General features: G+C 32.5%; 1 protein-coding gene across 1 annotated transcript in view; it reads right to left on the reverse strand.

The window, feature by feature from the left end:
* The window catches only part of LOC127698571 (neuronal acetylcholine receptor subunit alpha-6-like), a 29792-nt gene that overhangs the window by 1712 nt on the left and 13489 nt on the right, over positions 1-14591 (reverse strand). Inside the window, exons 2-5 of the mRNA XM_052202080.1 lie at positions 13529-13692; positions 11541-11585; positions 5026-5150; positions 3642-4177 (exon numbers count right to left, since the gene is read on the reverse strand). Coding sequence (XP_052058040.1) covers positions 3642-4177; positions 5026-5150; positions 11541-11585; positions 13529-13692 — 870 coding nt within the window. The remainder of the gene's footprint in view (positions 1-3641; positions 4178-5025; positions 5151-11540; positions 11586-13528; positions 13693-14591) is intronic.

The following is a 14591-nucleotide window of genomic DNA, read 5'->3' on the forward strand; positions in this document are numbered from 1 at the left end:
TTGTCAGATTCCCGTATCCCGCTTACACTATGTACGTAAGCAATTCTCATTTTTTGTAATTTCCCGTGTCCCGCTAGACTTCATTTCCCGTTTTCACGGCACAATAATTTGACTTTCATGTGTCACGCTTACAAAAAATCGGCAATCCCGCATCACGCTTAGACCCCAAATGAGACCCACCAGATACGTTGTTATCTTGCGTTGTCCGAAGCCATTGACATTGTCACTTATTGTCTTTGTTTATATAGAAGTGTGTATGTGCAATTGGCGGCAGTTTTTATTCATACCTTTACAGCTTTCATAGAAGTGTGCCTACATTCAGCGCTTCAAAAATGCATTTCTATTAACTAAAATGTCAAGTTGATGAGGCTCAAAATTTAATAAAGAACTTGAATTTGAACAATTGACCTCTAAATGTTACTTTCGTCAGAATCTGTTGTGAGGTATACAATAAAAATCAACATTACATCTACAGTTGAACCATTAGGCAAGGAATTAAACGATATGTCAAGAACAATATCATTAAACGTTATACATAAGTTATCAAATATAATAAAGACTATCAAAGAATCAATACCTAATTCCTTAATTTCAGGACAAAACACTAAGGTATAAATAAACACAACCACTTAAAAAGTTCCTGGTTTTGGACAGGACTGGCATATATAAATGAGGAGGAGTCAAGTTTCGTGAGCGCTCAATCCTCCCCTATTTATTCCGAACAGAAATAAAAAGTACAGAGAAAAACAGACATTACAGAACAGTTCAAAATCAAGCCTTAACTTATTGACATCGGTTTATTACACGACAAAGCAGCTGCAAACAACAATATGAACAAGAACTGTTTCTCCTTATTCAAAGTTCAGACTGCTTAACCTAGGCGACTCGTTTTTAATCTCCTAAAATATAAGATTAACTGCCGTATCATTTTCAACAAGAATAAAAGGCATACATGTAGGAAGATTTTAAGGGCATTTTTTTTTACTTGTTTGCCTTACAGATATTATAAATAATATTAATATAAACCTAGTGGGTCTGAAATACCACTTTTCATTAAAAAAATAGTTCAATCGAAATTTTTCTTTCCCTATAGATTCATATTTGAGAAATGTTTACTCCATTAAAACACATTTCAAATGAATAGGTAAGGAATAGTCCTTCTTTTTTGTCATAAATTTGGAATGCAGATTTCCAAGAATTTTTTTAAGATCAAGGTATAAAAAAAACCCTTTTAACTTCAGATTAAGAAAGAGTGAAAGTAACTAATGCATCAATTTCATTTTGAATATTAAGAAAAAAAAAGCATTTGTTAGATAGAGAATGAGGTTTGAATATCTGCATAATATCTATCAAGTGTTTGGATGCACCTGTTTTTTTTTATTAGTTGTTATTTGTTTTGAACTAGCTTTCAATAACTGCGAGTACTCTCAGATCTGGACTTTGTGTCTTTAGTGTTTTTGATAGTTGATTTTGTGCTTAATATCGATCTGATGAGTAAAGACCTTTTCAGTTGATTTTTATAGTTTGTTCACATGCTGTTGCGCTATTGTGACATGTTAGGAGAGGGTTGGGCGCCATCGAACAAGTTTAACCCGCAACATTCTGTATGTGCCTATCCCAAGTCAGGAGCCTGTAATTCAGTGGATGGCGTTCGTTGCTGTGGACCATATTTGTTTTTCGTTTATTATTTTGTACATAAATGAAGCCTATAGTTTTCTCGTTTGAAATGTTTTTCATTTGTCATGTCGGATCCTTTTATAGCTTGCTATGCCTTATGCGTTTTGCTCGTCGTTTAAGGCATAACAGTGACCTATAGTTGCGAACTTCTATGTAATTTGGTCTTTGGTGGAGAATTGTCTCATTGGCAATCATACCACATATTCTACCTTTTATAAAATGCAAAGTAACAGAGCTCTAATTAGTTGTTCTTTTCCAAACAAATGTGTTTACGTGTCGTTTTGGTGTTGTATATTGAATTCTGAATGTGCATTAGGTATTTTTTATTATTTTTTCTGTAACTCTTTATCTGCACAATATCGATCTTAAAAACTTTTAAAGCTTAGAACCTTTCATTAATTTTATCATGACACTATTTTAAACATTCGAAACTAATATGGTAAAAAGAAAAAAATCTTTTAACAAAATTATAATGGCCTATTATTATGAGAATCAAAGCTACATTCAAAACAAAGTTTTTTGTTTCAATATTCAATATTCAAAACCTCCTTAATTTAATTGTTTCCAACTTACTACCCAATTTCATAGGTAACAAACAGTTACTGATGTGCTAGGAACATTATTCTTACACAGGTAACAAACAGTTACTGATGTACTGGGAATATAATACTTACACAGGTAACAAACAATTACTAGTGTACTGGGAACATAATACTTACACAGGTAACAAACAGTTACTGGTGTACTGGGAATATTATACTTACACATGTAACACACAGTCACTGATGTACTGGGAACATAATACTTACACAGGTAACAAACAGTAAGTGATGTACTTGGAACATTATACTTACACAGGTAACAAACAGTTACTGATGTACTGATGTACTAGGAACATGATACTTACACAGGTAACAAACAGTAACTGAAATACTGGGAACATAATACTTACACAGGTAACAAACAGTTACTGATGTACTGGGAATATTATACTTACACAGGTAACAAACAGTTACTAGTGTACTTAAAATATTATAGTTACACAGGTAACAAATAGTTACTGATGTACCTGGAATATTATACTTACACAGGTAACAAACAGTTACTGATGTAATGGAATCATTACACTTACCCAGGTAGCAAACAGTTACTGATGTACTGGGAACATAATACTTACACAGGTAACAAACAGTAACTGATGTAATGGAAACATTACACTTACCCAGGTAGCAAACAGTTACTGATGTACTGGGAATATTACACTTACACAGGTAACAAACAGTTACTGATGTAATGGAATCATTACACTTACCCAGGTAGCAAACAGTTACTGATGTACTGGGAACATAATACTTACACAGGTAACAAACAGTAACTGATGTAATGGAAACATTACACTTACCCAGGTAGCAAACAGTTACTGATGTACTGGGAATATTACACTTACACAGGTAACAAACAGTTACTGATGTACTAGGAACATAATACTTACACAGGTAACAAACAGTTACTGATGTCCTGGAGTCATTATACTTACAAAGGTATTATACAGTACTTAAACAGGTAACAAACAGTTACTGATGTACTGGGAATATAATACTTACACAGGTAACAAACAGTGACTGATGTACTGGGAACATTATACTTACACAGGTAACAAACTATTACTGGTGTATTTGGAACATAATACTTACACAGGTAACAAACAGTCACTGATGTACTGGGAACATTATACTTACACAGGTAACAAACAGTTACTGATGTGCTGGGAATATTATACTCACACAGGTAACAAACAGTTACTAAAGTCCTGGGAACATAATACTTACACAGGTAACAAACAGTTACTGGTGTACTGGGAACATAATACTTACACAGGTAACAAACAGTTACTGATGTACTGGGAACATTATACTTTCACAGGTAACAAACAATTACTGATGTACTGGGAATATTATACTTACACAGGTAACAAACAGTTACTGATGTACTGGGAATATTATCAGATATCATTGTCAAATACACAGCATAGGCCAACAGGACAGTCAAGGCAAATCCGATCTTTTCACCAGAATCTACATCTAGCTTGAACACCATTGCTATTAGGACCGCCATTAATGCGACCGGAAATAAGGTGTTGAGTACGTGGAACATAGGTCGTCTCTGCAATTTGACCGTAAACGTTAAAGATGAAAACGAGTCTGAGCCTCTTGTTTTATCACCAGATTTTGTACCACTAGATGCAATTAGATCCCATTCACCGTTAGCTGAATAAAAACTCAAATCAATCGGATCTGCTCCCAATGTTAAGTATACTTCAGTTGACGTGTAAGCCCACGAAGAAACCTTAATAGAACACTCCTGTGAGTCGAGGGGATAATATGTAGTGTCCGATTCACAACTAACTACGTAAATACCAGATGGACTCCAATAGATAATCCCTCTACTGTTTATACGCATTGGAATGGTTTTATCGCTTATGATACTTATATCGTTCACTCTGAAATATACAATGTGATATTAAATTTTCGTAACATCGATAAGCATTGAGCAAAACAGAAAGTTTCTACAGCAAAGATCTGATATTGTATATACAATTTTATTCATCTCAGTTTCTGTTTCCATGCAAAAGTACCAGTGATTTCTACACTTCGGTAAAAGCTGTAACATTATCGACAATTAGATTTAAATTAAACTTTAAAAAACGAAATTTGAGTATACGGGCCCTCTTGAGAATTAGGAGTTTGAGGACCATATTTTGACACAAAATTTGCTGTAATTTAACCTATTATATATTTTTTTTCTGTTTAATGGGGCGCGTAAAGGGTGTGACCCCGTCTGAATCCTCGCCTCCATATGTGTAGAATATTTTCATGTAGAAATTTTGTCGTGGTAGTGATAAATATATTTAAATAATTATAAAAATAACTAAAGCAATATTTTAATGTCGAAAATATTAAACGAGTGACCAAGTAACACATCAATTTGGGAATGCGCACAGCACATGATTGAAGACCCATTGAATTATCAGTATTATTCAGTCACATGTTGTTTGAAGCAGTTGTTCTTTTCTTTTAACTTTTAATACAAATTCGTTGACATGGTCTTGAGATACATATTATGTTGTATATCGTCAAAGAAGGGAAATTTCATATGTAAAATATTGGTTTTTATTTGACTGCCTCCTCTCTATAGAAACACTAATTAGAATACAACACGAATTTTAACCGCTCACCGAGTTAGGTTTTCAATTATAGTGACACGCATATATAGATACATGTACTTCACCAAGATACTAAATTATATGTAATGATGTGATGTGATAAACATTATGTAGGATACACTTACGAATTTTCTATAATAAGGGCTGGTCTCCAAACATATTCTTCAGTACTAAACAAAAATTTGACATTAGTATAGTCTTGCATAGTCGTGGAACTATTTGACCAATCTAGTCGATCATCTGACCAAGCCTGTAACAATTCAGTTGTACATGTTACAAGTGTTTTCACACAAATACACTTTAATTGGTGACATTGTTGAATCCAAGACTTACACAACTATAGTTTTTGAATTAAGTATAAGAGTAAAGATCCGCCAGTGTTTGTTTTGAAATAACTCACTTAACATGTGGTGTCCAAATTTGCAGTTCCTTGCTTGTTAATAGTCCTCGATAAAACCTTATGAAAGCAATTGCAAAAGACCGGACAGAAAATAGACATTTGAACATTAACGTACTATTCTAAGGAGAAATTAATGCAAAGACACTTAAATAAAATATCTGGGTTTTTTTTCGGATATTTAACTTTCTGCCGTTGTTCGTAAGAGAGCAAAATCTTGAATTTAATAAAGTTATGAATAGGATGAATAGCAACAAGTCATAAAACTCAAGTGTTTTTAAAACAAAACTAAATATCAAACCAAACAAAATGAACAAGTTTCCAAGAGAAACTGTTCCTACTTCTCCTACACAGAAATCAATTTGAATTCGAACCCCGCACGTGGCAGGTTCATTCAACTTCATTCTAAATTGACTAGGATTGTCAGTTTTCCTGTCGAAGGTCGGTGGTTCACTCCAGGCACTCCGGTTTCCTCCGCCAATAAAACTAACGACCAAGAAATAACCAAATAATCAGAAACGAATTTCAATGAATCTTTATGTAATGGAAGTAAATAAAGGCAACAGTAGTATACCGCTGTTCAATAGTCATAAATCGATTAAGCGAAAACAAATCCGGATCACAAACCAAAACCGAGGGAAACACATCAACTGTAATAGGTAAGCAACGGAACAACAGAAACACTGAACTGCTACAAAAACAAAAGCCAACATACATAAAAACGGACTATTTGATAACAACTGCCATATTCCTGACTTGGTACAGGACGTTTTAAGATAAAAATGGTAGGTTGAACCTGGTTTTATGGCTAGCCAAAACTCCCGCTTATATGTCAATGTTAAAAATACCACTAAAATGACAACATTACGTGACAGAAATACAGTACAAATAAACGCAAGAACACTCTGGACAGAGAAATACAATGTACATAAATAAATAATATGATAGTACATTACAACATCTAAACCACAGAATAACAACGGACAAACATCCATAAATTTACGACTGAGTACACCAGTTCACCACAATAGAATCATGAACTGTACGTCACACGAATGTATCAACGCCACAAAAAGTGACTTCACAGGTAAATTTCTAAAAATAGAATATAAAATTGGGATGAATTTTGTATTGGTTTTATTTTATGTATTTTCTAATCATTACAAGAATTTTAATATAGAATTGTGTTAGTAATGGTGTAATTATTTGTATTTTCTAACCATGTCGGTTTTTCTTCTAAGTCAAAACTGTGTAAAAACAAAGTAAACCATACTGAGATTTTCAAGGAGCACAAAAATTGTCTAAATTTCTTATTTGGATATTATCTACACCAAATTTTACATCTGTGATTTGTAAAGGGTCTACGAAATACGCTTACATATCAAAAACTTGGCTGGCACTATTAGCATAATGTGGGCTATGAATCTATAACTTTAAATGGCTTGTAGTTCTCAATGTTGAGAATGTTTGGTGGTACATCTTTCTATACTTTGATTATCCGGCAGAGGAGACATTTTTGTTTTCTTTTCCAGTTGAACCGAGTTGAATGAATAACTACGCCGCATCAAAGATGTTCACTAGCAGACGAAATATACATTGCTTTAACAGACGCATTAATGCAATATATTCTAAATTGTAACTCTTGCACAAATATTGAACGCATTAATCAAAAATAGTAATCTCAAAAAACGCATTTTACTCTTAACCCGAAATAATATATAAATGTTGTACTACGGTGTACAAACAATCTGATTAAGGTAGCAATACACAGTTAGGAAAAAAAGTTAAAATTGACACTCATTATTTTTAACCACCTCTTTCTCTGGCTTTCTAACAAATAAGGCTTTATTTTTGTGTTATGCATGTGTATATATATGGAAACAGCATCTTCCATAGATTTGATTTACAATAGTTATAATGGTGAAATATAATCTCTTTTTGGTGTAACCATGGCAACAATCTGCATTTATTTGATACAAAATATTGCAAATAGGGGGGTTAAAATGTCACAAAAGTCCCAGAAATTTGATCCAAAGGAGAATTTCAATCCATTCGAGTGATACCTTTCCTGAAACCATAGATTTTTATCTATCAAGAGGTTAAAAAAATTATATGCATTTTACCTCATTTTTCCATAAAATTGAATTAAAAAGTTCGAGGGGTCAAATCTTTGTTGAAAAACACTACAATAATTTCTGGACCTATTGGCGGTACGGATGTGAAAATACGGACTATCAAACAGAAAAATCTATTTTATTGTACAAAAAAAAAATCATATTTAACAAATTCACCATAACTAAAATGCGAAACTAAACTTCTAACTGTGTATTGCTACCTAAGGTAAAGATCATTTGTTCACGCCGTATATTTTATTTTAAAGACCTTTCGAGATCCTCGGGTTTTGTCGTAAGGATACATACTTTCATAAATTTGGAGGCAGAAATTCCATTGGCTAATGTATTAATTACAAGAACGGAAAGTAGACCAGATAATTTTCGGATCCTTGTAAGCGAAGTGTGGACACAGTCATGATCTGTATTGAAATCAGATTTTGGTCCACAGTATAAATTAAGGAGAATAACTCTTAAAAACTGAATAAGCTGAATGCATTAACAAAGTGATGAAGGTAATTAATCATTGTAGATAAGAAAAATAATAATAAACAAAGTAAAAGTCATATGCTATGTAATTTCCTCAGGAGTCTGGGTTTAATTTTAGTCTGAATGAAAATAAATGTATTGTCCCTCATCGTAATGCAGAGTGTTGACATAGAACTCTCGAGCGTCCGTCAGTCCGATCTTGTTAGCACATTAACGCCTACATTTCATGTCGGATTTTATAGAAAATGTTCAAAAGGGCAAAAAAATATAGTGGTTATTGCCCTTGGACAGAAAAATATGTGCTTCTGTGGTATTTGAAACGCATTTCTATATCATCGGATAGAAAGTAATTATACTTCTATCTAACAGTTACTCAATTTTTCAGGGATTCGTTTCACCAATATACCACCTAGTTACTAAAAGAATGCCAATAGTGACGAAATTCCTGGAGTGATCCATTTTAATCGTATTTTCAAATGATCAAGAAATTCCTTGAGTGGTCCATTTTAATCGTATTTTACAAGAGTTAAGAAACTCCTTTAGTGATCCATTTTAATCATTTATCCCAAGAGTTACAAAATCCCTTGAGTGATCCATTTCAATCGTAATTTCAAACAGTTACTCAATTCCTCAGTGATTTCCTTGATTTTAACCATTAATGATGTTTATTAAAGGAGACATGACACGATTTTTTTAAATTTTTTTTTTATTAAATTAATAAATATTGGTCTTAATACATGTTTTGTACAATTTTGCTGGTCAAAACCTGATAAATCAGCATTTTTCTGATCAAAGAATCAAGCGCTTGTCATTAAGAATGATTTTTAATTAGATAACGATCACGTGATCGTGCTTACGTCAGTGGTTACAAGCTGGGAAAATGTCTCTTAACTAGACGATGTCGATACACTATGGACGGTATTGACTGCACTTTTCCAGATTACTGACAAACTATAAAGACATTGTGTGTGAAAAATAACCAAGAAAAGGATATTAATTCTTCATGCGTAGAGTCCAAAAACGACGACTTTTCAGACAATACCGATCGGATTGTTACCATACATATTTGGTTTGTCTGATGAATAAATTTAATAGACCGCTTTCTGCATTTTTTCATTTAAATAAAACTACTTTTTAATCATGATTGAAAATATAAATTTCTAATTATTGATGATCAAATTGTTCTTTTCTCTCTCTCTGTTACGGTAATGTTATAATTATGTGTGCGCCAGAAGCAGAAAAAAAAGATAGTAAAAGTCAAATTAGGCGTTCGCAAAGTGTCTGTTTTTATTTTATTTATTACATAGAGACTTTTAATAGGTATAAATTATCACCAAAAGTTATGCTTATAATTTTTTTGGTTGGAAACCATACATCACACAAAGGATTTGTATAGTGAAAAATCCGTTATCACACTATTTCTGCATTAGGATATTCAATTAACAATTTTATTACTTTCCCTCTTTTATGTAAACAATTCAATTCAATATTTTATTTACGTCTCACCTAATGTATAAAATTACACAATACAAAACATTTATTGGAGGCTGTTGTTTTAGTGATTAAATGTTGACACCTATAGCATACTTGACCAGGAGAAAGGCAAGAAGGCACCTGTAGTGTGATTTAGTCACGTGTTATGTTATTTACCTTTAAAAACAATACATTTCTAAGAAAAACTATCTTATGTTGAAATAATTAATATAGTTATACTACACTTCTAAAGTATGCTATTCCATCCAGACCCTTATAAATCTAACTTCAAATTTAAGGAATTACACAAAGTAAATTCAAATTCACTTATTTCCACCCCTCTCTTCCAAATATCATTTAGCTATCAATTTGTTTATTGCTACCAGCAAAACGCTTGAGTCCAGGAAAATATTCGCAACACATAATGTTCTTTTTCAAAATATTTTTTCCAAAAGGGGTCATTTGAATAAATGTTAGATTTTCAATGGGACTGAGCAGGAAAATGTTTACATGTAACATACTTCAGTCTTCGAGAACATGACTTGTGTATTAGCTGTACTTGGCTTTGATCTAGCTATCAGTATTTTTGCGTTGTCTCTATTGTTTTAACGTTAGTGGTTTCTCTACTTCGTACCGATCTTTTGCGTTAGACTGTTTTTTATAGTTCTAATGTACTGCTGTAAGACCACTGTCACACGTTGGGAGGGGGAGAGGGTACCGTAGGCGCTCACAAATATATATCACCGACACATTTTGAATGTGCCTGTCTGAAATCAGGAGCATATAGATCAGTTGTTGTCGTTGATTCACGTCTGTCAATTTTTTTCTACGGAAATTATTTTGTTATAAATAAGTTAGTTTTCTCGTTAAAATTTTTCACGTTGAGAACTTTTATAGCCGAATATACGGTATGGGGTTTTCTCATTATTGGAGGCCGTACGGTAAACGACACTTTCTTCATTTATTATAAAGTTTCCATTTTAAAAAGAAATGTTTTTCATCATCTGAATCTTTATCAACTAAATAGTTGTCAATAATTATATTCGATGTTCAATATAATAAATTGAGAATGGAAATAGGGAATGTGTCAGAAAAAGAATGTAAAAGACTTATGATTCACATTCTCGTATCATTTCCTTGTTTGCTTTTTATGCTTTATGTCTAACAATTTCTTATGAAGTTATAGACTTGCAAGCATACAAGAATATTTTAATTTTCCATCTCAAGAAGTCAATTAAAAATGCATCTGTTATAAACCTTTTTATATCTGCATATTCTTAAAAGCAATAAAAATAAGATCTATATACAGGTTGTCTATTGTTATCAACACGGGTTAGGGTATTTAATTGAAGGTGCATAGGGTATTGTATGGTCGTACTACAGGTATTCATTAAACATATATGATTAGGTAGTTGTACCTGTTTTCTGTACACAACAATAATATATTCCAATCTCACCTGTGCCCTCGGCAAAACCAACATCCAGGATGTACACAAAGAGCTTATGAAGTAATATTGCGTAATCACTATATGTCTTTATCAACCCCCCATGTGGAGTGACACTTGAAGTTTGCAACTTCAAACGAGACCTGAAATTGCGAAACTCAATCATCTGTACCGTACACCTGTGACCTATGATGAACTCATGACATGGCACCCGAGACCCCAACTCTAGAATAATAATGAAAGTGGGCGAAAAGAAGTGTAGTTTGGGCTTGTTAAAAAGTCCCATCTTTACACCCTCTAAGTCTGCGTGTCATTAAAAAAACAAAATATCATGTCAATATTCTTTTTAATTATATTGTTGAATCCATCGGCATCACACATAATCATTGTTTATCACTGTCATGCGTTTTGTTGGATAATAATCGAAACTAAATTTGTGCTGTACCCATATGTCAATATGAATGAATGTAACCACTGACGTATTAGCCTCGTTCTGAGTGACTTCCGGGATGGAAATATGCATATTTGACAGGTCGATAAATCGTTGCATTAAAATCTCATTAAAATACATATTTTCTTAAATAGTTGACACTTATATTGCTATCGATGTATTTTTGGGGAAAGTTAAGTATAAATAAACATTTTGAAACACAAATTGAAAATCGTGTCATGTCTCCTTTAAGGATGCGTTAGATTTTCTTATATCTATTCAATACTAAACTTACCACATTTAAGTAACCTGATATTGAGAGTGCTTGATCTTTAATGCTCTGAAGAATAAAATATTGTTATCTCTAGTAAGAATGGACACTCATAGAATAGACATATAAATCTTACAATGTACTATTTATCGTTCATAAAATATAGGGAAGTCTTACGTTTCTTGAAATTATAAAGAAGGAAGAGCAAAATGAAATTAATCAAACTGCTATATTTTGCCACACAAAATTAAACAAATAAAAGCCAATCAATTGATTCTACTATAACTGTTTTTGTTTCATCCTTTAAGGTTATAAAATGTTGTTTAATAAATATAGATAGATTTTCAAATACAAACCATCTTAGTCTAAAGCAAAAAATCATGTTTAAGCATAGAAAATCCAATAATAAAAATAAAATAATGAAATAGAATATGCATCACCACAAGAATTAGTCCATGCATGGTTTGTTCATGTTCAGTGGTTTAAGGTGTAATTCGAAAACAAGTCGCACACCCCATATAATCCACGTACAGGTACAAACGTGCCAAGGAACATTCCAAATTCAATCAAACAAAAACTGACAAGGTGAGAATTATTACACGTGTGTGAGATTCCGATTGTTGTTTTTCGGGATGTAAGTATGTAGCCCTTATGAATCATGCAAAAACCCTAATATGGTTTGTACAACACCATTTTTTGTTGAAGATTCTGTTTGAGTTTTTTTTTCTTTTTTTTTAGGGGTTTAAGTTTTCTTTGAAGTTCAAATAACCATGCAAAGCACCTTTAATGGCTATGGGGATTTCCCGAAATTAGTAATACAAGCACATGACAGTAACAGTCTTAAATTGGACTTCTTGTTGAAAACTAAGTTCAAGGTTGACTAGATTGCTTTTTATTGAGCAATTTAAGAGGACTAGTGGATGGAAAAGGTATAGAGATTTACGCAAACAACAACTGACATCAATATTATGAGTCAAGCGACACGAAAAAGCAAAAAAATCCCCAATAATAATAATAATAATAACTAAAAAACAAGGATACAGTCAATAAGCATAGTCAATACCATGGTCAAAAGAAAAAAAATCGAAACAGAATGCATTATAGTCCACATTATATAGTTAGGCACTAAAATAAGTGTGTTTCAACTCATTACACTGTGTCAATATTCCTCATCAAAAACATTTGTGAATAGCTTCCCCATGTTCCGATGTTGATTTGTTTTTTAATTAAATGTATAGTAAAATAGCCTAAATATAAAAATAAGACAATATGGGATGATTGACAATAAGACAACTCTCCACAAGAGACCAAATGACACAAAAATTAACAACTATAGGTCACCGGACGACCTTCAACAATGAGTAAAACCCATACCGCATAGTGAGCTATAAAATGCATATCATATTTTTTTTTTCGTTTATTGTTTTGTATATAAATCAAGCAGTTAGTTTTCTCATTTGAATTGTTTTCCATTTGTCATATCGGGCTTTTTATATCTTACTAAAATGCGGTATGTGTTTTGCTCATTGTTGATGGGCGTACGGTGACCTATAATTGTAACTTTTACGTCATTTGGTCTCTAGTGGAGAGTTGTCTCATCGGCAGTCATACCACATCTTCTTATCTTTATATAAAATAAAAATAATTCGATCTGTCATAATAAAATAGAATTAAAAAAAACTGGTGGAAACTACAAAGTTAGTTTATATGAGTGACAAACACCAATACGCCTATATATATGTAATGTTAAGAAAAACATAAAAAAAACCATGAACTACAGCATATACCATGAAGCAATATAAATTATTTGCAATAGAAGGACGAACGTCTGTGTTCCTGCCAATGCACAAGCGAAGTTATCCACACAGCATCTAGTATACAGATATTAGTATTATATACAAATGAAAAAATGTTGCCTATTCTGAATAAAAACTATATAAATATATAAAAAATCACATACAAGCGATAGTAAGCAGTAAGGGAAGCAAATACGCGTAGTTGATAAAATATACCAAGTCGTTCACTGTCAAAATGGTTAAGGTCACATTGACATAAACATTTTCCTGTGGTCTTTGAAGGACTTCATATTGGTTAAACAGTTCATTTCGAAGCGATGTCTCCAGATCCGTACTGTACTCTGGTTTCGCTTGTCCAGCAGCATCGACAAATAATATCTCTATGAAAATATATTTAAACAGTTTAGATTAATATGATTTTTTATGATAATTTGTAATTATTTACCATATCATTAACAGTCAAAATAGTAAGACTCATTGATATGAACATCTGATTTTCTGGTCTTTGGAGAACTTCATAGGTGTTGAACAACTCGTTTCGAAGTGACGTTTCAAGATATGCGCTATATGCCGGTTTTCCATACACTTCCGGTAACACAGCCCACAAACCTGAAGTGTATAATGAAATTAGCTATATCAATCCTGTAACTGGGTTATAAGCTACAGGTCTATGCACTGGTTCAGAAAGAATTGGAAGAGGCTGGGACTGTCAATATATTATGTCCAAGGGAGAGGGGGTAACAAAGTACTTGTCAAATGTCTTAGTCTATTTGTCCAGGTCAATCATTTGATTTATCTAGCACAGTTCTTTTAAAATATGTTAATAATATGGATGAGTCCTTTGAGAGTAGTTTTGGTAGAACATTTAGATTTAAAAAAATGATATTGGTGTCTACCATAATAGATATAGTAGTTATTAATCAAATGCATTAATAAAAAGAAATGAAAGTCAGTTCAATTTCATGTGATCAATTTTTGTAAGTGATCCTTTTCAATATATATGTCAAAATATTCTTACATACATATTGAAGTTGTATGCCATGTACATTTTGGTTTTATTTGAACACAATTTATCACCGGATTTTCACTTGTGCTGGTGCCACAAGTGGAGCAGGAACTTATCATATTTCCGGAGTATATTTGAATAAATTTATGGTGGTATTCCGACACAACACATATCGAAAGTTTTACATATTTTACACATTCCTGTATATTTCTATGTTAAAGCTTTCATAATGTGTGTACACAGTTTTTCCTATTATATACGAGATGTCATATA

Source organism: Mytilus californianus, unplaced genomic scaffold (genome assembly GCF_021869535.1).
Source record: "Mytilus californianus isolate M0D057914Y unplaced genomic scaffold, xbMytCali1.0.p SCAF_4, whole genome shotgun sequence".
Classification (NCBI taxonomy): domain Eukaryota; kingdom Metazoa; phylum Mollusca; class Bivalvia; order Mytilida; family Mytilidae; genus Mytilus; species Mytilus californianus.